This window comes from Saimiri boliviensis, chromosome 11, assembly GCF_048565385.1.
Source record: "Saimiri boliviensis isolate mSaiBol1 chromosome 11, mSaiBol1.pri, whole genome shotgun sequence".
NCBI classification, from domain to species: domain Eukaryota; kingdom Metazoa; phylum Chordata; class Mammalia; order Primates; family Cebidae; genus Saimiri; species Saimiri boliviensis.
In genome coordinates this window covers 19,074,432-19,098,258 of record NC_133459.1, presented here as the reverse complement: position 1 = coordinate 19,098,258, position 23,827 = coordinate 19,074,432, and the positions used below count along the sequence as shown (strand labels likewise).

The 23,827-nt window shown below is 53.8% G+C and overlaps 1 protein-coding gene across 3 annotated transcripts in view; it reads left to right on the top strand.

The window, feature by feature from the left end:
* The window catches only part of KIF17 (kinesin family member 17), a 48,315-nt gene that overhangs the window by 22,687 nt on the left and 1,801 nt on the right, over positions 1–23,827 (top strand). For 2 of the 3 annotated variants that reach the window (XM_074380192.1, XM_074380194.1), the window contains exons 7-14: positions 7,074–7,221; positions 9,263–9,837; positions 11,145–11,225; positions 12,753–12,955; positions 15,661–15,892; positions 17,867–18,125; positions 19,820–19,890; positions 23,526–23,646. In XM_074380192.1, the coding sequence (XP_074236293.1) occupies positions 7,074–7,221; positions 9,263–9,837; positions 11,145–11,225; positions 12,753–12,955; positions 15,661–15,892; positions 17,867–18,125; positions 19,820–19,890; positions 23,526–23,646 (1,690 nt within the window). The remainder of the gene's footprint in view (positions 1–7,073; positions 7,222–9,262; positions 9,838–11,144; positions 11,226–12,752; positions 12,956–15,660; positions 15,893–17,866; positions 18,126–19,819; positions 19,891–23,525; positions 23,647–23,827) is intronic. The other variant, XM_074380193.1, reaches the window with a different exon arrangement.

Genomic DNA, 23,827 nt, shown 5'->3' with positions numbered 1-23,827 from the left:
CCACCTCGGCTTCCCAAAGTGTTGGAATTTACAGGTGTGACCCGTCGTTGCGCCGGGCCTGATAGTCCCTTTAGAAAGGCCAAGGCTTTTCCTGATGTGGAATCTAATGCCAGGCAGAACGAACTCTCCAGGGACTGGGCCTGGATGTGTCTACAGCTGGACCCCGGCCACTCAACTACAACCTCCCATTGGGGTGCGCCCTCAGGCCCTGGAAGCCCCTGTTGGAGACCCTCTGGGGACCTGGGGCCCAGCCTCTGGGGCAGACGGGAAGAACTGGAGGGACTCAGTTCTGCAGGCTGGAGGCCTGGGAGAAATTCACCCTGGAGCCTCGGGGGCTGCACGTGACGGGTGGGACCTGTGCTGTTTGGGGAGAGGCTCGTTGGTGCCCCCAGTGGATGCCGCCCGCCCCTGCAGGCTCTGGGAGCTCCGCGGCGGGCACTGCCTACCCTGGCTGAATGCAGGCAAGCCCACAGAAACCAGAGAAGTGAGCCTGCTGGAGTTTGGAGTGGGCATGGAGTCACACAGCAGCCTGGGGGCCTTTGGTCACAGATGCAGGGGTGGGGCGGGCTGCACAGGAGGGAGGCTTCCTTTCCCAGAACCTGGTGGGGCCGGCCGTCCCCGCTGCCCAGTAAGTAGGGAACTGCCGCCCCCTGGTGGTCACCAGGGAGAAGCGACGCTATTCCTGGCAGGCCCTCAGAGGTGCCACTGATGGGAGTGCTTTCTGCCCTGGGGAAGGGGTCGCCTGCCTCCTCCTCCTCATGGGGTGGCCCAGGGGCCACTGCGTCAGGGTGCTACTGCCTGATGTCACTGCCACCAGGATTCCAAGAAGCCCTGAGGTGTCTTCTGTGAGCCATGCTTGGAGGAAGGGTTGAAGATGTCTGTGCCCCCCGCCCCTCTGCTCTCCCTGCTTCCCTCCTCCCTTCCATGTGCTCTTTTTCACAACTCTCATATTTATTGAGCACCTACTATGCGCCTGGAACCATGTTTCCCTTTCATTCAGGAAAAGGGAGGAGGCCCGTCTTTGTAGGGAAGAAGGCATGGCCTTGGGTCCCCAGTCTGAGCCAGGGTTTTGGACTAGAAGATTCCTAGGGTCCGCCCAGCTTTCACTTTCTGCGAAAGCGGCCAGGTTGTTTGAGCGCTCTGAGCCTCTGTCTCATCTGCTAGCGGCTTTCCTGCTGCTTTCTGAGGATGTAAGAGGATGAAACAAAGGGGCATCTTCTCCTTGGTGGGCTGTGTGTCATGTACCAAGTAGGAGCTGGGAGTCAGCTCCGCCGTTCAGTCCTTAACAGGCATATTGCGCGTGTGTGCTGCGTGCTGGACACGCTAGCTGGAGGGGGATGTGGGGCCAAGAAGGGGCTTTTCATGCTTTCAATGTTGGAAGCAAGAGAGCATGTCTTGTAGACCGTCAGGAGTGATCCAGCACAGAGGGAGAAGTCGAGGTCTAGGAAGGAGGGGTGGGCCGTAAGCACAAGGCCCTGGAGCTGGGTGCTTGGGTTCCGAGGAGGTGGAGCTTCCGGGTAGACCCGCAGGTGGACGGGAAGGTGAGGGAGTCCTGTGCCTCCCTGTCTCTGTGATTTACAGGCAGGGAATGTGGGGGGAGCGGAGGGTTGGGAAGATGGAGCTAACAGGTAGGACTGGGGCTGTGGGCTCAGCCATGGAGAAGCCCGCCTGCCTGAGATTCAGGGCCCATGTTTAAAAGTGAGACTGGGGCTGGGCGCGGTGGCTCAGGCCTGTAATCCCAGCACTTTGGGAGAATCACTTGAGGTCAGGAGTTCAAGACCAGCCTCACATGAGACGTCCCACCTGGCCAACATGGTGAAACCCCATCTCTACTAAAAATAGAAAAAATTAGGCCGGGCGCGGTGGCTCAAGCCTGTAATCCCAGCACTTTGGGAGGCCGAGGCGGGTGGATCACGAGGTCGAGAGATCGAGACCGTCCTGGTCAACATGGTGAAACCCCGTCTCTACTAAAAGTGCAAAAAATTAGCTGGGCATGGTGGCACGTGCCTGTAATCCCAGCTACTCAGGAGGCTGAGGCAGGAGAATTCCCTGAGCCCAGGAGGCGGAGGTTGCGGTGAGCCGAGATCACGCCATTGCACTCCAGCCTGGGTAACAAGGGCGAAACTCCGTCTCAAAAAAAAAAAAAAATAGAAAAAATTAGCTGGGCGTGGTGTCACATGCCTGTGATCTCAGCTACTTGGGTGGCTGAGGCAGGAGAATCACTTGAACCCAAGAGGCGGAGGTTACAGTGAGCTGAGACCATGCCACTGCACTCTAGCCTGGGTGACAGAGCGAAACTCTGACTCAAATAAATGAAATAATTTGTGTATGTGTGCGCATGTGTGCATGTGTGCATGCCTATGTGTGCCTGTGCGTGCTTGTGTGTATGTGTACATAAGTGTGCAGGTGTGTCCATATGTATGCATGTGTGCACGTGCACGTGTGTGTGTGCATGCCTGTGCGCAGATGTGTGCTTGTGTGCATGCCTGTGTGCTTGTGTGTATGTGTACATAAGTGTGTGTGTGCGTATGTGTGCACGTGCACGTGTGTGTGTGCATGCCTGTGTGCAGATGTGTGCTTGTGTGCATGCCTGTGTGCTTGTGTGTATGTGTACATAAGTGTGTGTGTGCATGCATGTGTGCAGATGTGTGCTTGTGTGCATGCCTGTGTGCTTGTGTGTATGTGTACGTAAGTGTGTGTGTGCATGCATGTGTGCAGATGTGTGCTTGTGTGCATGCCTGTGTGCTTGTGTGTATGTGTACATAAGTGTGTGTGTGCGTATGTGTGCACGTGCACGTGCATATGTGTGCGTTTCCATCCGTGTATTGCTAGGGTGAGGCCTGGCTTTAACCAGGGTCAGGGCTGGGCTGGGAGAAAGCAATAGAGGGGCTGGGTGAGGAAGTCAGGGATGCTTGCTGACTGGAGTCACGGGCCCTGATGCCAGCTGGGTGAGGAGGGCAGCGAGAGCAGGGGCAGCGGAGGAGAGGGCTGCAGGGTCTGAGGAGCTGCCTGGTCATGGAGTGTCCTTGGGCCTTGGTAACACTGCAGGCGTTGTTTTGAGGTACAAGGGTAGCTAAACATGTATGGAAGAATGCATGGTTACAGCTGAATTACTCTCCATCTCCTTGTCTCCCTCCCTGGGAGCCTAAGTCAGTGCTGTCTATGCCACTTTGTATTTGCCAAAGGGATCTGGAGGGTTGGGAGTGTGCCATGGTGCTTGCCCACCCCATCCCTGTCCTTGTCCCGTCTCTCTGGCTCACTACAGTAGCAGGCACCTCTATCAGCAGTGACTCCAGAAGACAGAGTGTCCCAGACTACCTTCAATTCATAGTGCCCTGCCTTTCTCTCGGGCCGTGTGTGACAGACACCTGAATGTGTTGCATGCCCGTGACCCTGCAGTGCTGCTCTTGCATTTACTGGTTCCGCAGGTGTTCATTGAATCCCTCCTCTGGTAGGGTCTGAGGCTACAAGACAGGATGGTCCTTTCAGCCTGGCCAAGATAGTGAAACCCTGTCTCTACCAAAAACATAAAAAATTAGCTGGGTGTGGTGGTGCACACCTATAGTCCCAGCTACTCAGGAGGCTGAGGCAGAAGAATCGCTTGAACCCGGGAGGCAGAGGTTGCAGTGAGCTGAGATCGTGCCACTGCACTCCAGCCTGAGTGACAGAGCAAGATTCCATCTAAAAAAAAAAAAAAAAAAAAGACAGGATGTGGTTCTTGCTCTCTGGAGGGTGCCTTCTGCTGGGGGAGGGAGGTCAACAATAAACTATAATCAAATAAATAGAGACTATCATGAAGGAAGCAATGGTTCATGCCCTGGTGTCAGAAGACGGCAGCTGTGGAGGGCTGTGAGGAAGGAGGGTGCTGCTGAGAGAGCTCACACTCCCATTCACACACCATTCACACCTGTTCACACCAGTTCACACATTCACAGCCATTCACACCTATTCACACCTACTTGCACCTGTTCACACCCCTTCCCTGGGCAAGCATGTCCTGCCCTTGACTGTATCCCAGGAGTCCTCATGCTGGGGTAGTGAAATGTTGAAAACCCCTAAAAGAAGCAAAAGCCAAAGCCCCAGGAGGCACCTCAGGAGAATGGAATGGGAGACCCATCTCTCCAAACCCAAGAAACAGAAACCTTCCCCAAGGAGGAGCAGGCTAGTGCCAATCCTGGGCACACAGGTGGCAGCCTGTTTTCCCAAGATGGAGGCTGGGCGCTGTGGCTCATGCCCATAATCCCAGAACTTTGGGAGGCCGAGGTGGGCAGATTGCTTGAGGTCAGGAGTTACAGACCAGCCTGGGCAACATGGCAAGACCCCCATCTTTCCCAAAAATACAAAAAAATTAGCCGACTATGGTGGTGGGTGCCTGTGGTCCCAGCTCCTCGGGAAGCTGAGGTGGGACAATTGCTTGAGTCCCGGGGGTGGAGGTTGCAGTGAGCTGAGACTGTGCCACTGCACTCCAGCCTGGGCAACAGAAAAAAAAAAAAGCTGGGTGCAGTGGCTCATGCCTATAATCCCAGTACTTTGGGAGGCCAAGGTGGGCAAATCACCTGAGGTTAGGAGTTCAAGACCAGCCTGGCCAATGTGGTGAAGCCCATCTCTACTAAAAATATAAAAATTAGCCAGGTGTGGTAACACATGCCTGTAATTCCAGCTACTTTGGAGGCTGAGGCAGGAGAATCACTTGAAGCCAGGAAGCAGAGGTTGTAGTGAGCTGAGATCGCACCACTGCACTCAAGCCTGGGCAACAAGAGTGAAACTCCATCTCAATAAAAAAGTAACAGATGGAGACATCTTCATTCAAGGAGGAAACAGTTAGTGATCCCAAGGGGCAGGCACCAGGAGTATCACCAAAGAAAAGAGGAGTTTGTCTTGTAAGGAGAAACCATCAACAATGGGCCTGGAGAGACCACTGGCAGCAAGATCAACTCCAAGAAGAAAAAGTTTCACAAACCATCCCAGGAAATCAGAATGAACATTTCCTGGGGGAGCAGCATGCTCCAACATGGCATTTTCCAACCCTACACCCCAACAAAAACAAATTCTTTCTCTCTCTCTCTCTCTCTCTCTCTCTCTCTCTCTTTCTCTCTCACACACACACACACACACACACACACTAAATAGCATAATAGAAGCTCAGAAAGCGTGTTAAGAAGAAATAGAGGCCAGGCGAGGTGGCTCATGCCTGTAATCCCATCACTTTTCAAGGCCAACATGGCAAAACCCTGTCTCTACCAAAAATACAAAAATCAGCCAGGCGTGGTGGTGTGCGTGTGTACTAGGCTGCTTGGGAGGCAGAGGCAGGAGAATCAGGAGAATCACTTGAACCTGGGAGGCAGAGATTGCAGTGAGCCAAAGTTGCTGCACTACACTCTAGCTCGGGAGATAGAGTGAGACTCCGTCTCAGAAAGGGGAAAAAAAAAAAGCAATAGAGGAAGGAACAGAGAGCAGTGCAGGGGGGCTTCCGAGAGTGGTCAGGGAAGGGCTCTCTGAGGGGGGTCACTAAGCTGGGAAGGTGCTTGCCAGGGAGCAGGGCAAAGGCCTTGGGGCCAGGAGGACGTGGGTGTGGCTAGGAGGCCCCAAATTTGCATCATAGCAGTCAAGGGGTAGGCAGGGCCAGATCACTTGGGACTCAGGTCAAGTTGAGGAGCTTACGTTTCATCCATGAACATGGGACACCACTGTCAAATCCTAATCAGGGGATGGGCACCACGGCTGTGTTGGGGAGAGGCTGGGACCAGAGAGAGAATGGAAATGAGGAGCAGGTGGCTGTTTGGATGAGAGCTGCAATGACAGCAAAGATGGAGAGGAGTGGGGGAATAAAAACGTATTTTGTCATTGGTGGGTTGAGGGCAATTGGGCAGAAAGGTATTTGCCCACGTGGAAGGCTGTTCATGATATATTGTTGTGTGGATAAAATAGATTGCAAACAAATGCGTATGTTACTGGCCTGTTAAAGATACACTGAGAGGGCCGGGCGTGGTGGCTCACACCTGTAATCCTAGCACTTTGGGAGGCTGAGGCTGGCAGAGCACCTGAGGTCAGGAGTTCAAGACCAGCCTGGCCAACATGGTAAACCCCATTTCTACTGAAAAAAAAAAAAAAAAATTAGCCAGGCATGAGGTGGCAGGCGCCTGTAATCCCAGCTACTTGGGAGGCCGAGGCAGGGGAATCTCCTGAACCTGGGAGGTGGAGGTTGCAGTGAGCAGAGATCATGCCATTGCACTCCAACCAGGGCAACATGAGTGAAACGCTGTCTCAAAAACAAAACAAAACACTGAGAGGCTATGCACGGTGGCTCATGCCTGTAGTCCCAATACTTTGGGAGGCCGAGGTGGAAGGATCACTTGAGGCCAGGAGTTTGAGACCAACCCGGGCAACAGTGACCCCCCTACTCTGTAAATTTTTCATTTTTTAATTTTATTTAATTTTATTTTTGAGACAGAGTCACTCTGTTACCCAGGCTTGAGTGATCTCGGCTTACTGCAACCTCCACCTCCCAGGTTCAAGCGGTTTCGTGCCTCAGACTCCCGAGTAGCTGAGATTATAGGCGCGCCACCACGCTTGGCTAATTTTTGTATTTTTAGTAGAGACGGGGTTTCACAATGTTGGCCAGGCTGGTCTCAAACTCCTGGCCTCAAGTGATCTGCCTCAGCTTCCCAAAGTGCTGAGGTGTGAGCCACTGGGCCCAGCCTATAAGTTTTTTCAAAAAATTATTTGATGGTGGCATGTCCATAGTCCCAGCTATTTGGGAGGCTGAGGCAGGAGCATTGCTTGAGCCCTGGAGTTTGAGGCTGGAATGAGCCATGATTATGTCATTGCACTCTGGCCTAGGGAGCAGAGTGAGACCCTGTCTCAAAAACAAAACAAAACCAAAAAGCATCAAGAACAGTTTAGAAAAGTCTTCACCAGCAAGTAATTATCACAGTGTTGTACAGTTGGATTCTTTTGGCTTACTTACATGTTCTGTATTGTTTGAACAACAAAAAATAACAATACTGAAAGGTGGGTTTCAAAATGATGATAAAATGCTGCCTGCCCTCTGGCCCACGCCCTCCCTCTCCCAGGAGTATGAAGAGCGCCTGGCCCGCCTGAAAGCCGACTATAAGGCTGAGCAGGAGTCTCGGGCCAGGCTGGAGGAAGACATCACTGCCATGCGCAACTCCTATGATGTCAGGCTGTCCACGCTGGAGGAGAACCTGCGGAAGGAGACAGGTGGGTCCTCCTTGTCCCCTGGGGCTGTCTTGAGGGAAGGTGGCCTCTTTCCACCTCACTGTAGTAACTACGTCACAGAACATTTTCCATACCCCAGGCCCAGGTCTGTTTCATCCTCACAAGGGTCCAGCAAAGTAGGTACCACAAGTATGCTCATCATATAGATGAGGAAACGGAGGCACAGAGAGGATAAGTAACTTGCCCATGGTCACACAGCTGCTTAGGAGAGTCAGGATCTGAACCCAGGCAGTCTGGCCCCAGGGCTAGTGTTCTCACCCACAACACTGTACTGGGAAGGGCAGGCTCGGCCCCAGCTCAAGGCAGACTGTGAGTGATGAAGTGCCACCCTTTCTTTAGAGGCGAACCCCACATTTCTGTGCTTTCCATAGTCTCTCTTACTTTTGAGCCTCTCTGTTACCAAAGCAACCACATCCCATAATAAGGATTTAATCCTTAGCAACAACTTTTTACCTGTCTGGAAGTTTTTGTCGTCTTCCTTTTTTTAAAAAAAAAATAAAAAAGATGGGGTTTCACCAAGATGGCCAGGCTGGTCTTGAACTCCTGACCTCAGGTGATCTACCCACCTCGGCCTCCCAAAGTGTTAGGATTATAGGCGTGAGCCACTGCGCCCGGCTGTCTTCTTTTAAAAAAAAAAAAAAAAAAAAATTTTTTTTTTTTTTCTGAGATGAAGTCTTGCTGTGTTGCCCAGGGTGGAGTGCAGTGGCATGATCTTGACTCACTGCAACCTCCGCCTCCCAAGTTTAAGCAATTCTCATGCCTCAGCCTCCTGAGTAGCTGGGATTACAGGTGCCCAGTACCACACCCGGCTAATTTTTGTGTTTTCGGTAGAGACGGGGTTTTGTCATGTTGGCCAGGCTGGTCTTGAACTCCTGGGCTCAAGCGATCCACCTGCCTCGGCCTCCCAAAGTGCTGGGATGACAGGCCTGAGCCACCGCGCCCCGCCCTTAGTTTTTGTCTTCCTTTTGCTGTCCTAGGATGCTCTCTCACACCAGTGTCACTCAACACCATGCTGCCCAGAAGCCCAGACTTCCTGGCACTCATGGACAGTGTAGAATCCAGGCCTGTAAGATGACGATGCTGATCGCACCGTCGGTACTGCCTGTCCTGGGTTACTGCATGCTGGGTACTGTGTGGGTGCTTTACCTGCACCCCCTCTTTGAGCCTCTCCCCAATCCAGTGAGGTAGGACTCCCTGAATCTGCCCATAACCATATGGAAAACGAGGCTGAGGGAGATCCAGGCCTTTTAGCTGGGGAGTGGATGCCATATTTCAGCAAAGGGGAAATCCAGACCCTCTTAGAGGGGCCTGGGACACAGTGATAATGAAATGGGTGGGAGGTAAGAGAGGCGCCGGGAGCCCCTGAGCGGGAGCAGTAAGGGACCCATGTGAACGCAGCCCTGCCTCAGTTGGGAGGGAGACCCACTCCTGGAGGAGACTTAGGGGAAGAGGAGGGGGCAGATTCTAGAATTTTCTGTTTTCTGGAGTGTTCCCTCTAGTCCGGATCGAATATGAGGCCTCCAGCAGATTGTCTGGTTTCTGGAGCTCTGACGTTCATCCACAGCATTCATTCATTTAGCTCGAGTGGATCTAGCATATCCAGTGGACAAGAGCCCTGTGCTGGGCACTCCTGTGAGGGCCCCTAGCGCACCTGGGCATGAGATCTGCTGAGCTCTCAGCCTTGGAAGGCAGCGAGGCCCCAGGAAGCCTGCCAGTGTGTAAAGAGTGCCCCCAAGGCAGGGTGTGATGTATGAGTCCAGCACTTCGCGGTTGTGAAGGTCAAAAATTGGAGAAATCAATGTTGGTCAGGGAAGGCTTCCTGGAAGAGGTGGAAGGAGGCAGGGTTTGGGTTCTGATGGGGCAGAGATGGGAAGGCAGGCAGGCTGTAGCCAGCCTCTGGGGGCGCCTAGGGGTCTCTGACTCTTAAGGTGGTCTTTTAAAAACTGGGCTTGGGGCCACCTTCTAGGGAAGGGTCTCTCCTTCTGACCCTTTAAAAGCCTGAAGGAAGTTCTCCGTTTTGCAGAGGCTGTCCTGCAGGCGGGAGTCCTCTACAAGGCTGGGGTCATGTCCAAGGCTGAGGTCATGCCTAGGGCTGAGTTTGCCAGCAGGTCTGAGTACCCACCTGCTTTCCAGTATGAGACGGTGGCAAAGCCCGAGGTCTTCTCCACAGCTGACCCTCTGCCCAGTGACGATGTCTCCAAGACGGCGCTTTCCCCCAGGTTTCCGGAGCTGCCCACAGTGGAGCCCTCCAAGTCTGAGATTTCTCCGTGCTTCAGCGAGTCATCCACGCTCGAAGAGACCTCTGCGTCTGAGGCTTTCCCTGGGCCCGAGGAGCCCTCCAACGTGGAGGTCTGCATGCCCATTGTGCAGTCCGGGAGCAGATACTGTCTGGATGAGTGCCCCGGGCAGGAGTCCCCCGGGCATCTGCTGGGGGAGCAGAACTACCTCCAGGAAGAGGAGCCGCAGGAGGGGCCCCTGCAGGGGTTACTAGGCCTGTGGGACCCGTTTGCTGAGGTGGAAGCCAAGCTGGCCAGACTGTCCTCCACCGCAGACGGGACAGACGCACCCCAGGCAGACGTCCCCAAGGTCACCGTGCAGGTAGCTGATGTCGTGGGTGGATGTGAACACGGAGCAGCCAGAGCTTGCCGGGGGCCCGGAGCGCACTGTCCACACACTGTCCACACACGTGGCCTCTGCTGCTGTGCACAATGGCTGTGGTTCCACTGTGTCTGCTGTGGCTCTGGCACTGGTGGCTGGTTCGGGGCACTGGGGTCCAGGGGTCTGGGGAGGAGAAGCTCTGTCTCATGCTCTAATTCAATAAGAAAGTTGGGGTCGAGATGCAAGGTGATGCCAGCTGGGCACCTTCTGCCAACGGAGGGACAGCTGTACAGTTTGCCAGAGTTGCCGTGGTTACACTGAGCTTCTGGGCCTGCAGGAGCCTTGGGCAACCCTCACTGGCTCGTGAGCTCCATAGTGACTGGGTGGGGGGTCTGTGGGGATCCAGCCACCTTTCAGTGACCACGAGGCCCCTGGGATGCTGCCCTTCCTCCACCCTGCCCCTCTGACCAACATCTTCTCCCTTTTCAACAGTCCTCTTGTTTTTAAAAAATGCTCCTCTTGGCCAGGCATGGTGGCTCATGCCTGTAATCCGAGCAATTTGGGAGGCAGAGGTAGGTGGATTACCTGAGGTCAGGAGTTCAAGACTGGCCTGGCCAACGTGGTGAAACCCTGTCTCTACTAAAAAATACAAAACTTGGCCAGGTGTGGTGGCTGGTGCCTGTAGTCCCGACTACTCAGGAGGCTGAGGCAGGAGAATCACTTGAACCTGGGAGGCAGAGGGTGCAGTGAGCCAAGATCATGCCACTGCACTCTAGCCTGGGTGACAGGAGCGAGACTGTCTCAAAGAAAACAAAAAGAGTCATCTTTTCTTCTCTCTGTCCTCGTGTGTGTGTGTGTGTGTGTGTGTGTGTGTGTGCCTGTGCATGCACGTGTGTGTCTGTGTGTGTCTGTGTGTGTCTGTGTGTGTCTGTGTGTGTCTGTGTGTGTCTGTGTGTGTTTATTTAGAGAGAGACATCCCAGCTCTACCACTTCCTTAGTTGTGTGATTTTTCTGTGCCCCGTTTTTTCATCTGTAAAATGGGGATGCTTCAGATGAGCAGATGCAGACAAGGCTCCTGGCACACAGCAGGTGCCCCCCACACGCCTGTCTCCCCGTTTTTTCTCTTCACTGTTCTCCCCCTTGTCTCTTTCCCACTTTGTGCCCCTTCTCTCGGGAGTGACAGGCAGGGGAGGTTGAGAGGTGGTGGGTGGCCTTGGGGCGTTGAAGTGAGGCCTAGGGTCGGGGAGTAGAGGATGATTCTGGCCCACATCAGCCTTCTTCCTCCCCCGACCCCTCTGTCCTCCCAGGACCCCGTGCCGACAGACCTGCTGGAGCCTGGGGATGCCAGTCCCGAAGCCGAGGCGGCTGATGACTTCCTGCCCAGGCCTGTGAGTACCTCCCTGGGCCAGGCCCTCAGTGTGGCGGGCGGGGTGTTCTCTTCACCTTCCTGGGAAGCTCCAGCTTGTCTCCTACCTGTTGTGCCTCAGTTTTCCCATCCATGAGCTGAGAACAATCACCCCAGCCTTCCCCAGGCATGTGGCCCATGTCCCGGGGCCAGGCAGTGTCCAGTGGGAGGAACCGTCTTCTTTCTTGAGTGGAAAAGTCCTGTTGTTCTAGATGGTGACTTTCAAAGCTTCCTTAGCCTTGGTGGCCTTTGTGTAAAGGAATTGAGGCGCAGCGTGTACAGAGGATGAGGGCTGCAGGTTAGGGCCGGTGGCCCCTAAGACACTCTCAGGGAGCCTGGTTTGAACACCCCAGGGGAGTGAGAGGAGGCGTTCAATCTCCCCACGTTTATAGCAAGAGAATCTGGACTTGAGTGTGGGCTGTGCATGGGGCCTGGGGTGGGCTCCCAGCAGGGCATGGCACGGATGATGCCAGGCCAGGGCAGCTGGGGCTAGAAGTGACTCTGAGTGGGACCCAGGCATGAAGGAGGGGCAGGGGAAGCAGCAAGCAGGGGACAGCAAGTGCCGAGGTCCTATGGCCAGAAGGACCTTGACTTTCTCAGCAATGGAAATGGAGGCCAGGGTGGCAGGGGAGGCTGTGGAGGTGGGGAGGCTGTGGAGGCGGGGAGGCTGTGGAGGCGGGGAGGCTGTGGAGGCAGGGAGGCTGTGGAGGCGTGGAGGCTGTGGAGGCGTGGAGGCTGTGGAGGCGGGGAGGCTGTGGAGGCAGGGAGGCTGTGGAGGCTGTGGAGGCGGGGAGGCTGTGGAGGCGTGGAGGCTGTGGAGGCGTGGAGGCTGTGGAGGCTTGGAGGCTGTGGAGGCGGGGAGCTGGTAGGAGGAAACTGGCCTTTTCTGCAAACACGACGGGAAGTCGTGCAGGGCTCTCACTGGGAACGCGATGCCATCTCTTTCTATTTTAAGATGGCACCAGCTGCCTGTCGAGACTGGATTGTGGGAGGTCCCAGCTTGGGGGTGTCAGTGGGAATGGCAGCAGTAAGAAACTCAACAGGGGGCTGGGGGCTGGGTCCAGGGGCTCACACCTGTAATCCCAGCACTTTGGGAGGCCGAGGCAGGCGGATCACAAGATCAGGATTTCAAGACCAGCCTGGCCAACATGGTGAAACCCTGTCTCTACTAGAAATAAAAAAATTAGCCAGGCATGGTGGCAGACACCTGTAATCCCAGCTACTCAGGAGGCTGAGGCAGGAGAATCGCTTGAGCCTGGGAGGCAGAAGTTGAAGTGAGCTGAGACCATACCATTGCACTCCAGCCTGGGTGACAGAGTGAGCCCAGGCCTCAGAAACAACAACAAAAAGAACTCCATAGGGCGTATTTTTGTGTCACTGATGTCCCGGAGCCAGAGTTGATCTGTCCCGGCTGCAGCTGGCGGAATGGCCGTGTTCTGAGACACATTCGCCTGGGAGCCATCGCAGGGGCCGCCTTCCTACCTCCACCTGGGTTTCTCTTCACACTCAGGAGGCGGATCTGGTCTCGGAAGTGGCCTTGGAGGTGGTACCGACAGCAGAGCCTGACATGGGGTTAGAGGCTGAGGCCCCAGGGGCTCAGCCTCAGCCCCCGCCAGCCAAGGCCGACGTGAGGAGGGAAAGCATGGGCATGGACGTGGCAGTGCTGGCCGACGACCTGCTGCCCGTTGTGGACCAGCAGCAGGTGCTGGCCCGGTAAGCAGCAGAGCATGGGGCTGGCGGGAGCCGGCGGGGAGTGGGGGCACCATAGCTCCTCCCAGCTCTCCCTTCTAATGGGGTGGGGTGGCCCTGATCCCCTCTCCAGGTGCAGTGGGGACTGGGTGGGCAGGGCTCTGCTCTGGAAGCTCCACAGGCTGCCACCAGCATCCCTTGTCAGGCCTACTGGGGAGCAGCCACTCTAGGGAGAAAGTGAGGGCATCTCACCCTCCCGGCCTTGGCAGGGCCCCACCTTCAGCCTTCAGGAATCCCAGGGCAGGGTGTCGCAGGCTTTTCTCCTGTCCCAGCCGAGCCCCCAGCCCCCTGGCCTCCAGTGCCCTCCCTGATGTGAGACCCACTCACCCACAGGACAAGCCATCTGCAGGCCCTCTCTGGGACCACGTGTGGAGCTGGGCTTTCCTCACTTGCTGTGTGGCTGTGTCAGGTTACTTAACTTTTCTGAGCCTTGGTTCTCACTTCTGTTAATGATGATGTCAGCCTGACCTCCATGCCACGGTCATCCACGGGTTCAGCAGGGGGAGACCCGGTCCCAGAGACCACAGTTCAAACACTTTTAACTGAGCAACTCCTGAGTGCGGGGCACGGGACCCAAGGATGAGTGAGCTGCTGCCTCACCCGCAAGGGCCCCCAGGCCATGGCAGAAGACAGGCCTGGCCAGGAGAGCCCTGCTCTCCAGCACGTGCCAGCCTGCCTCCTCCACTAGCTCTGCCACCTCGGGCCGACTTGAAACCTCTCTGTGCCTTCACTGCCCGTCTTCAGAATGGGCGATACCAGTCCCAGAGTGAGAAGCTTGCAGTGAGGGTGAAAATGAGGCATTCCCTGTAGTGTGGCAGCCCCGTGCCGGGCACGTAGCACACACTTGGCACGTGTCCTAGCTGTTTTCAGTGCAGTGTGGAGGGAAGGCTGGGAGCCTTCACAGAAGAGGAAACATGAATAAGGTTTGCTGCAGGGGCGGCATCCTAGAGACAGGGCACAGCGCCTGCAAAGGGGTGGAGGTGGGACCTGGCGGGGGCTTTTAGAGACGTGCGAGCAGTGAGTGAAGCTGGTGTGACTGGGTGGGGGTGCAGGGGAAATGGAGGTGGGACTCTGTGTGCCCTCCTCGAGTGCTCGGGCTTCATACTGATGGAGGCCCACAGCAGGATTTTTTTTTTTTTTTGAGACAGAGTCTCGCTCTGTCACCCAGGCTGGAGTACAGTGGCACAATCTCAGCTCACTGCAACCTCTGCCTCCCGGGTTCAAGCGATTCTCCTGCCTCAGCCACCCAAGTAGCTGGGCTTACAGGTGTGCACTACCATACCCAGCTAATTTTTGTATTTTTAGTAGAGACGGGGTTTCGCCATGTTGGTCAGGCTGGTCTCGAACTCTTGACCTCATGATCCACCTGCCTCGGCCTCCCAAAGTGCTGGGATTACAGGCATGAGCCATCGCACCCAGCCCCACAGCAGGATTTTAAACAGAGCAGTGCTGTAGACGTGACTCCTTTCTGTGCCGGCTGGCATGGAGCATGGAGCCGAGCCTGAAGCTGCCAGAGCCTGGCCGCTTGGGTTGCAAAGCTCCATTTTCTCCCGAGCGTGATCCTCTCCTCCTTCTGTAAATCCTTAGTAAGCCTTTGGGTGCCACCAACCCACTCCCTTTGGAAAGAGGTGGGGTTTGAAACATGTTTGTGGCTCTTCATTAGCCAGTGAGGTGGGAGTTCCCGTAAGTCTTTCTCTGTATTTAAAATTTGTACCTTTCTTTCGGCATTAGTGCATTTTTATTGATTTTTTATTGTATTGATTTATTTATTTTTGGTAGAGACGGAATCTCTCTCTCTTGCCCAGGCTGGTCTCAAGCAGTCTACCTGCCTCAGCCTCCCCACGTGTTGGGACTGTAGGCGTGAGCCCCGCACCCAGCCTACCATTTGTACCTTTTTTTTTTTTTGAGATGAAGTCTTGCTCTCTTCCCCCAGGCCGGAGTGCAGTGACGTGATCTCGGCTCACTGCAGCCTCCACCTTCTGAGTTCAAGGGATTCTCCTGCCTCAGCCTCCCGAGTAGCTGGACTTACAGGCACCTGCCACAGGCGCCCAGCTAATTTTTATGTTTTTTAGTAGAGACAGGGTTTCACCATGTTGGCCAGGCTGGTCTCAAACTCTTGACTTCAGGTGATCTGCCTGCCTCAGCCTCCCAAAGTGCTGGGATTACAGGAGTGAGCCACTGTGCCCGGCCAAATTTGTACCTTTAAAGGACAAAACTCTATTTTTGAGCATTTTGGACATAAATAGTCTTAACCACGTATTGTACACGTTCCTGCCTGATTAAATATTGTGCACTGAGTATATTGAGCATTTTTCACAGCCCAGGGTTCTTCTAATCATGCCAGTGACCTCAGACACAGAACAAGCCCACTCAGCTGTAGGGACCCCCAGCTTGGGAGGTTAGCAAGGGAGGGATGGGTTAGCTGAGTCCACAGGAAGATTCCCACCCTGACCAACCACTGCAGTCAAGTGCACAGGCAGGGAGTTGGGCAGGAATCTGGTTGTGACTCTGAGCAACCAGCGTCCTGTGGCTGAGCCTTGGTTTCCCTCCCCGTGAAGTGGGGTTGGAAGGATTTGGTGGGCTCACACATAGCCTGGAGCCTGCTGGATGGCAGGTGCTCGGCGATGGGCAGAGATTGTCTCATTGGGCTTTCTCCATGGCGCCGGCAGTCTGCAGCTGCTGGAGCGGCAGGTGGTGGGTGGAGAGCAGGCCAAGAACAAGGACCTGAAGGAGAAGCGCAAGCGACTCAAGCGGTTCGCAGACGAGCGCAGGAAGCAGCTGGTGGCCGCCCTGCAGAGCGCGGATGAGGACAGCGGGGACTGGGTGCTGCTCAACGTCTACGACTCCATCCAGGAGGAAGTGCGGGCCAAGAGCAAGCTGCTGGAGAAGATGCAGAGGAAGGTGAGGCCCGGGTCAGCCCCCCGGCTGGGCTCCTAGAGGTGGGCGAGACCCTCGTATCCAGGCATCACTACACCCGTGGGAAGCCAGGCAGCCTTCTACTTTTTACACAGCATGCAGGCATTTATTATTATTATTATTTTTTTTTTGAGACAGAGTCTCCCTCTGTCGCCCAGGCTGGAGTGCAGTGGCTCGATCTTGGCTCACTGCAACCTCCGCCTCCTGGGTTCAAGTGCCTCAGCCTCCCCAGTAGCTGGGACTACAGGCACATGCCACCATGCCTGGCCAATTTTTGTATTTTTAGTAGAGACAAGGTTTCACCATGTTGGTCAGGCTGGTCTTCAACTCTTGACCTCATGATCCATCCTCGTCGGCCTCCCAGTGCACTGAGATTTCAAGCGTGAGCCACCACGCCCGGCCTGCATTTATTACTTACTTTTAGGGACAGGGTCTCTCTCTGTCACCCAGGCTGGAGTGCAGTGTACAGTCAGCTCACTGCAGCCTCCACCTCCCAGACTCAAGCCATCTTCCTGCCTCAGCCTCCTGAGTAGCTGAGACTACAGGTGTGTGCCACCACACCTGGCTAATGTTTTTAATTTTTTGCAGAGACAGGGTCTCATCATATTGCCCAGGCTGGAAAGCATTTATTAAGCGCCTACTGTGTGACACACCCTGTTCTGATGCTGGCAGGCAGAGCAGTCACAGCGATGGATTATGTCCCGTTGTCATGGAGCTTGCCTCCCAGTGTGTGTGTTATATGTGTGTGTGTAGGCATGTGTGTATGTTGTGTATGTTGTGTGTGCATGCATGTGTGTATGTGTTGTGTAAGAAATAACACAGTGGAGAAGTAAGCAAGAGCATATCAAGGAGTGGTCAGTACTGTGACGAGAGTACCAGGGCAAGACAACTCTGTTTAGTGTTTTCACTTTTGTTAACGATTAAGTGCACAAATTACAAATGCACAACTTGATTCTTTTTTTGTTTGTTTTGAGACAGAGACTCGCTCTGTCACCCAGGCTGGAGCGCAGTAGTGCTGTCTTGGCTCACTGCAACCTCCGCCTCCCAAGTTCAAGCGATTGTCCTGCTACAGCCTCCCGAATAGCTGGAATTACAGGCCTGCGCCACCACACCCAGCTTTTAAAAATATTTTTAGTAGAGACGGAGTTTCACCATGTTGGCCAGGCTGGTTTCCTGACCTCAAGAGATCCTCCTGCCTCTGCCTCCCAAAGTGGTGGGATTACAGGCATGAGCCCCCGTGCCTGGCCCTACATCCTTCTTTACTAACCAAACTGTACCTGCTCTTTGTGGAAACAGACTGTGCACCCGGGTGTCTTGGTGGGACTCAGAGAGAGTGTGGTTCCAGCTGGGGCTGGCAGTCACCTGTGCTCAGGAGGGACCAGGGGACCAGTCTGGGAGACCTGAGTGGGAGACCAAAGGAATCTGGAACCCTTGATCAGATCAAGGTGGGTCTTACTCTTAGGTCCAGTGTTTGTCACACCATAACACAGGGCTGTGGCAGTGGGAGAGTGAGGATCATCAGGTCAGAGAGTTTGGGCCTGCTGCCCTCCTTAGAGAAGTCACTTGTGCAATTCTCTGAGTTCCTTTAGAACTGTGATGTTGGGTGTGGGGACTTCTCAAAGGCTCCAGAATAAAATGTACAATGGGGGTAGTGACTGAGGGCTGGCTGTTGGAGTTGCTGATCAGCTTTTCCCCTACATTTTGCAGGGCTGGAGGGACAGAATTAGGTGCTCATTTAAATGCTGGGTGGAGAGGCAGCAGGGTGATTGCATGGCTGGAAGGATGGGTGGGTGTGAGAGAAGGTGGATGGATGGAGAGAAGGATGGCTGGATGGATGGTGGGGATGAGAATGGATGGCTGATCAGGCCAATGAACAGATGATGCTTGGCTGTCGGCAGGACAGTGAGTGGAAGGGAAGGTGTCTTTCCCTGCTCACTGCTTGTCGTCCTTTGCTTTCAGCTTCGGGCCGCAGAGGTGGAGATCAAGGACCTGCAGTCCGAGTTTCAGCTGGAGAAGATTGATTACTTGGCCACCATCCGCCGGCAGGAGCGCGACTCCATGCTCTTGCAGCAGCTTCTGGAGCAGGTGCAGCCCCTGATTCGCAGGGACTGTAACTACAGCAACCTTGAGAAGATTCGGCGTGAGTCCTGCTGGGATGAAGATAACGGCTTCTGGAAGATCCCACAGCCCGCCATCTTCAAAACCACCCTCCCAGTAGGTCAGGAGCTTGACTGGCCCTTGCCCTCCCTGCCCTCCTTCACGGTTCACCATCCTGCAGACTGGCAGGGAGCGTGGGCCTCTCCTTGCAGGCTGTGGGTGTAGCGGACACGTGACCCTGGGTAGCTGACACATCAGGACTCTGAGAAAGCAGTGTGTTCTGGAGGCAGACAGATGTGGGTTGGAATTCTGGCAGCACCATTTCCTACGTGACCTTTTTGGGACTTGGTGTCCTCATCTGTGAAATGGGGGTCAATAACAGCACCTTTCTTAAAGTTGCTGTAAGGCTTGAAATGTGTTAATAAACCAGGTGCAGTGGCTCATGCCTGTAATCACTTTGGGAGGCTGAAGCTGGTGGATTGCTTGAATCCAGGAGTTTGAGACCAGCCTGGCCAACATGGTGAAACGCTGTTTTTAAAAAAGAATACAAAAATTGGCCAGGCATCTAATGTGGTGAAACCCGGTCTCTTCTAAAAATACAAAAATTAGCCGGGCGTGGTGGTGGGTGCCTGTAATCCCAATCACTTGGGAAGCTGAGGCAGAAGAATCGCTTGAAGCCGGGAGGCAGAGGTTACAGTGAGCCCAGATTGTGCCATTTCACTCCAGCCTGGGCAATAGAGTGAGACGCCGTCTCAAAAATTAGACAGGTATGGTGGTGCATACCTGTAGTCCCAGCTACTTGGGGGACTGAGGCTGCAGGACCGCTTGAGCTCAGGAAGTCAAGGCTGCAGTGAGCAAAGATCATGCCCCTGCACTCCAGCTTGGGTGACAAAGTGAGACCCTGTCTCAAAACAACCACCCCCGCAAAACCCCAGAAATATATTAATACACATAAAACCCTTAGAGCAGTGCCTGGCACATAGTAAGTGCTTGCTACGTTGGCATTACCCTAATCAGCATGGTTACTTCTTCATCCTTACAACAGCCCTGAGATGGACTGTTGTCAGGTTTTCTACCCATTTCACATATGAGGACACAATCTCAGAGGGTCCAGAGTCACGGTCACAGCAGTGAGTGGGAGGACCATTGGTCGAAACCCACAGTTCAGAGTTTCAGGCCTGGTTCAACTTCCACTCTTGCTGCTGACCTCCTGTGTGACCTTACAAAGATCACTGTCCCTCTCTGGGCTTCTTTACAAAGAATAGGTTGGGTAAGATGACCTTGAAGGCCTTCTCACTTCTGATGAGTCTCAGAGTAAAGCCAGGCATGCTGTGGCTTTACATTCTTCATCTGGGAGCACAAAGAGGTAATGTCAGAATGCTTTCAGCTCCAAGTGATAGGAGCTGGCTCTGCCCACGTGGGGAGCCCACAGTGCCTGCCAGGAGTCCTCCCGCTGGGTCAGAGTGTTCATCCAGGTCTGAAATATTGGATGTTTAGAGATGGCATTGACACCCTCCCTGCTGAGACCCCAGCCTGCTCCATTTCCCACATGCTCTGGGATGTAGCATCCTTCCCGTCTGTCTCCACCCTTGCCGTGGGCTTCCAAGTCCCTCACCTGCTGTCTTGCCTGGAAGCAGGCAAGGGGCTTCTCCGGTACCTGAGCCCCTCTTGCTGTTTCTTAAAATCCTCCCTTGGCTTGGGCTGGGAAGTATCCTCCGTGCTGAAGCCTGAGCCAGGCCTGACCCCACCTCCACCTGCGCCCTCCTCTGGGCCTCGCACCAGGCAGCAGTGACTTCAGCTTTTGTTTTCTCATAGCAGTTTCAACTGGGCCACAGAACAAACCAGCCCACAAAACCTCTGCAGCAGACAGCGGCGAGCCGAACATGGTGAGGCCCCTGGGAGAGGGAGTGGGGCGTTGGGGATGGGAGCGCTTTGCCCGCAGTGCCATGGGTCAGCACGACTGCAGAGAGCTGGTCTTCTACTTTCCTCCCGCCTAAGGATTAAAGAAGGGGCCAAGGCTGAATTCTTTTCATGTCCCTCCATTGGCATCTAGACCCTCAACCCCCTCTGGCCCTCATTCAAAGGCACTCACGGTCATAAAGACCAAGTTCCCAGTGGCCCATCTTGCTGGTGAAGGACAGAGGCTTCAGCCTCAAACCCAGAGGACAAGCAGCACATTCCAGTTTCCTGGGCCCCAGCTGGTATCCTCAGACCAAAAGCGTACTCAGAGGGTTCAGGAAGCAGTAATTGGGATTCCTGTCACTTTATTTTCCTCTCTCTCATATTCTGTCTTTTTTTTTTTTCTTTTTCTAAGCTCAGTGGCAAGAACCTGTCTCCTATATTTTGTGGTGCAACAGAAATGCATGTTATTAAAGCAGGGGTGTTTTCTTTTTTATTTTTGGAGACAGGGTTTCACTTCATCACCCAGTCTGGAGTGCAGTGGCATGATCTTGGCCCACTGCAACCTTCACCTCTTGGGTTCAAGTGGTTCTCGTGCCTCAGCCTTCTGAGTAGCTGAGATTACAGGCACCTGCCTCCACGCCCAGATAATTTCTGTATTTTTAGTAGAAACAGGGTTTTAGAGCTACATTGGTCAGACTGGTCTCAAACTCCTGGCCTCATGATCTGCCTGCCTTTGACTCCCAAAGTATTGGGATTATAGGCATGAGCCACTGTGCCCGGCCAAGCAGAGTTATTTTCAGGGAAACTCTTCAAGTTTGTTAACTTAGCTGGGAGCTACTGTCCCCAGCAGCCACCAAAGGCTTAGACAGAAGGGCACCAGCAGGGGTCCACAGGTCCCTTGGCATGGCCTGGTCATCAAGGGTTGGATTGCAGGCACAGCTTCCACGACACAAGTCCATGAACAACGATGTGAAAGTTGATGTTATTTACAGAGACACAGGCTAGGCAGAGCCACCAGAGAGGGACCCAGGCAGCTGGACCCCCTGCTGGTGTTCTTGTGTCTGGGCCTCTGGCAGCTGCTGGGGACAGTAGCTACAAGCTAAGTTAATGGAGAAACTCAGAGTTTTGTTCAAAACAAGGGGTCAACAAAACTTTTCTGTAAAGGACCTGATCATAAATATCTTGGGCTTTGTGAACCACATGGTTTCTGTCACAACCACTTAACTCTGCCACTGTAGTGCAAAACAGCCACAGGTAATACACAAATGAGTGGTGTTTCAATAAAACTTTATTTACAGGCCGGGCGCGGTGGCTCAAGCCTGTAATCCCAGCACTTTGGGAGGCCGAGGCGGGTGGATCACGAGGTCGAGAGATCGAGACCATCCTGGTCAACATGGTGAAACCCCGTCTCTACTAAAAATACAAAAAAATTAGCTGGGCATGGTGGCGCGTGCCTGTAATCCCAGCTACTCAGGAGGCTGAGGCAGGAGAATTGCCTGAACCCAGGAGGCGGAGGTTGCGGTGAGCCGAGATCGCGCCATTGCACTCCAGCCTGGGTAACAAGAGTGAAACTCCGCCTCAAACAAAAAACAAAAAACAACTTTATTTACAAAAACAGTCTGCAGGCCAGATTTGGTCTGTTTGCCATAATTAGATGATTCTACCTTAAGCCATTACAAATATTTCAGAAAACCCATGTAGAATATACCTTTGTAGTTATGATAAGGCCACTCCTAGGGTAATGAATTCCAACCAAACATCTCTGGCTGAGCAACTCAGGCTGCAAGGGGCCACTCATGCTGGTCTAAAGCTTGACTGGCAGCTTCTCAAAAAAAGGCAAGTTGCTGCCAGGAAAAAAGACATTCTTAATCTGGGACCACAAAGAGGTTATGTCAGAATGCTTTCAGCTCCAAGTGTAGGGAGATGCCAAAGCAAACAATCATGAGAAAAATAGGGAATTTTTTAGTTCACATAAATGGACCAGTTTCAGGCATGGCTGGATCTAGGGGCTGAAACAGTCGGGGTCTGTGTCTGTCTTCACCTCTTGTTCCTTCTTCCCTTGGTATGCTAGCTGCAGGCTTTCTCCATATGGCTGGAAGGATGGCTGCTGGCCATTGGTGATCTAAAAGGAAGAGAGGCCTGGTTTGTTAAAGCAACTGTCCCCAGTCGTTTTGGCACCAGGGACCAGTTTCATGGAAGACAATTTTCCTACAGACTGGGACAGCTAGGGGGTCGGATAGTTTCAGAATGATTCAAGGGCATTACATTTAATGTGGACTTCATTTCTGTTAGTATTATATTGTAATATGTAATGAAATAATGATACAACTCACCATAATGTAGAATCAGTGGGAGCCCTGAGCTTGTTTTTCTGCAGCTAGATGGCCCCATCTTGGGGTGATGGGAGGCAGTGCCAGATCATCAGGCATTAGATTCTCATAAGGAGCGCACAACCTGGGTCCCTCACATGCATGTTCATAATAGAGGTCTTGCTCCTCTGAGAATCTGATGCCTCTGCTGATCTGACAGGAGGCAGAGCTCAGGCAATAACTGGAGTGATGGGGAGCAGCTGTAAATACAGACGAAGCTTCACTTGCTCACCTGTCACTCACTTCCTGCTGTGCAGCCCAGTTCCTGACAGGCCACGGACTGGTACCAGTCCATGGCCTGGGGTTGGAGACCATTGTCTTAAAGAATCCTTAAACTACAGCTTGGGGAGAGATTCTGATTGGCTCTGCCTGGGTCATGGGCCTACTCTTGGACCAATTACTGTGTTTAGGAAGATGTGGTTCTGTGATTGGTGCAGTCTGGGTCACATGTCCAGCTGTTCAGCAAGCGGCTGGGAGTCACAGGTAGTATTGGGCACTATGAATGCTCACTCCACTGGAACCATCAAGTGGGAGAAGGACAACTCCCTGAAAAAGGAGATTTAGTCTGAAGAAAACAAGTTCCACGATAGTGGTGAAAAATAATAGCCCTTGGTGATAAAAAGATTAGGATTCCAGTTCTAATGATTACTAATGCACCTGTGAGCCAAGGAATGTGTCCTATTGCCTGTTCTGTGAACACGTTGTGATAGATTTGGGGTTTGTGCATCACCCTGGCCCCTGTGGGAGCTGGCAGGACACCCTGTTTTGAGCTTTGTCGGATGGAATAAGGCCCTTCCCATCTCAAGGAAGGGGAGGTCCGGTGCAGGCTTGGCTGCAGACTGTGACTCCCCAGCCCGAGCCGCCTGGGATCCCACCCATGAGTCCAGGGTCTATGACAGGTGTCCCCAAACTACGGCCCGCAGGCCACATGCAGTCCCCTGAGGCCATTTATCCAGCCCCCTGCCGCACTTCAGGAAGGGGCACCTCTTTCATTGGTGGTCAGTGAGAGGAGCACAGTATGTGGCAGCCCTCCAACGGTCTGAGGGACAGTGAACTGGCCCCCTGTGTAAAAAGTATGGGGATACCTGGTCTATGGTGTGGGATACACCAGAGTGGGAAGAGCCTGCTCCAGCCCTGTGACAACCTGGGGGAGGCTTGGGGTGGCTCCCACCGCCCAGGATGCCAGAGGCTGCTGAACCCTGTGCCAGGGGCACAAACGAGGGGCGTGACCGTGGGCATCTGCATCTCAGCAGGAGGAGGACCGCTACAGGCTCATGCTCAGTCGGAGCAACAGTGAAAACATCGCCAGCAACTACTTCCGATCTAAGCGGGCCAGCCAGATCCTCAACACGGACGCCAGGAAGAGCCTCAGTGAGTGTCCCTCATTCACTGAAGGGACAGTGAGGGGACAGCCCCTTTCCTGCTCCCACCCTCTCCACATAGCTGGGAGAGGCATGAAGGGAGTAGTTTTGAAGTCAGACCTGGGTTCAGAAATTCCTTTCCCTCTCGTACCCTCAGTTTCCTTAGCTACAGAATGAGGAGGGTAACACCA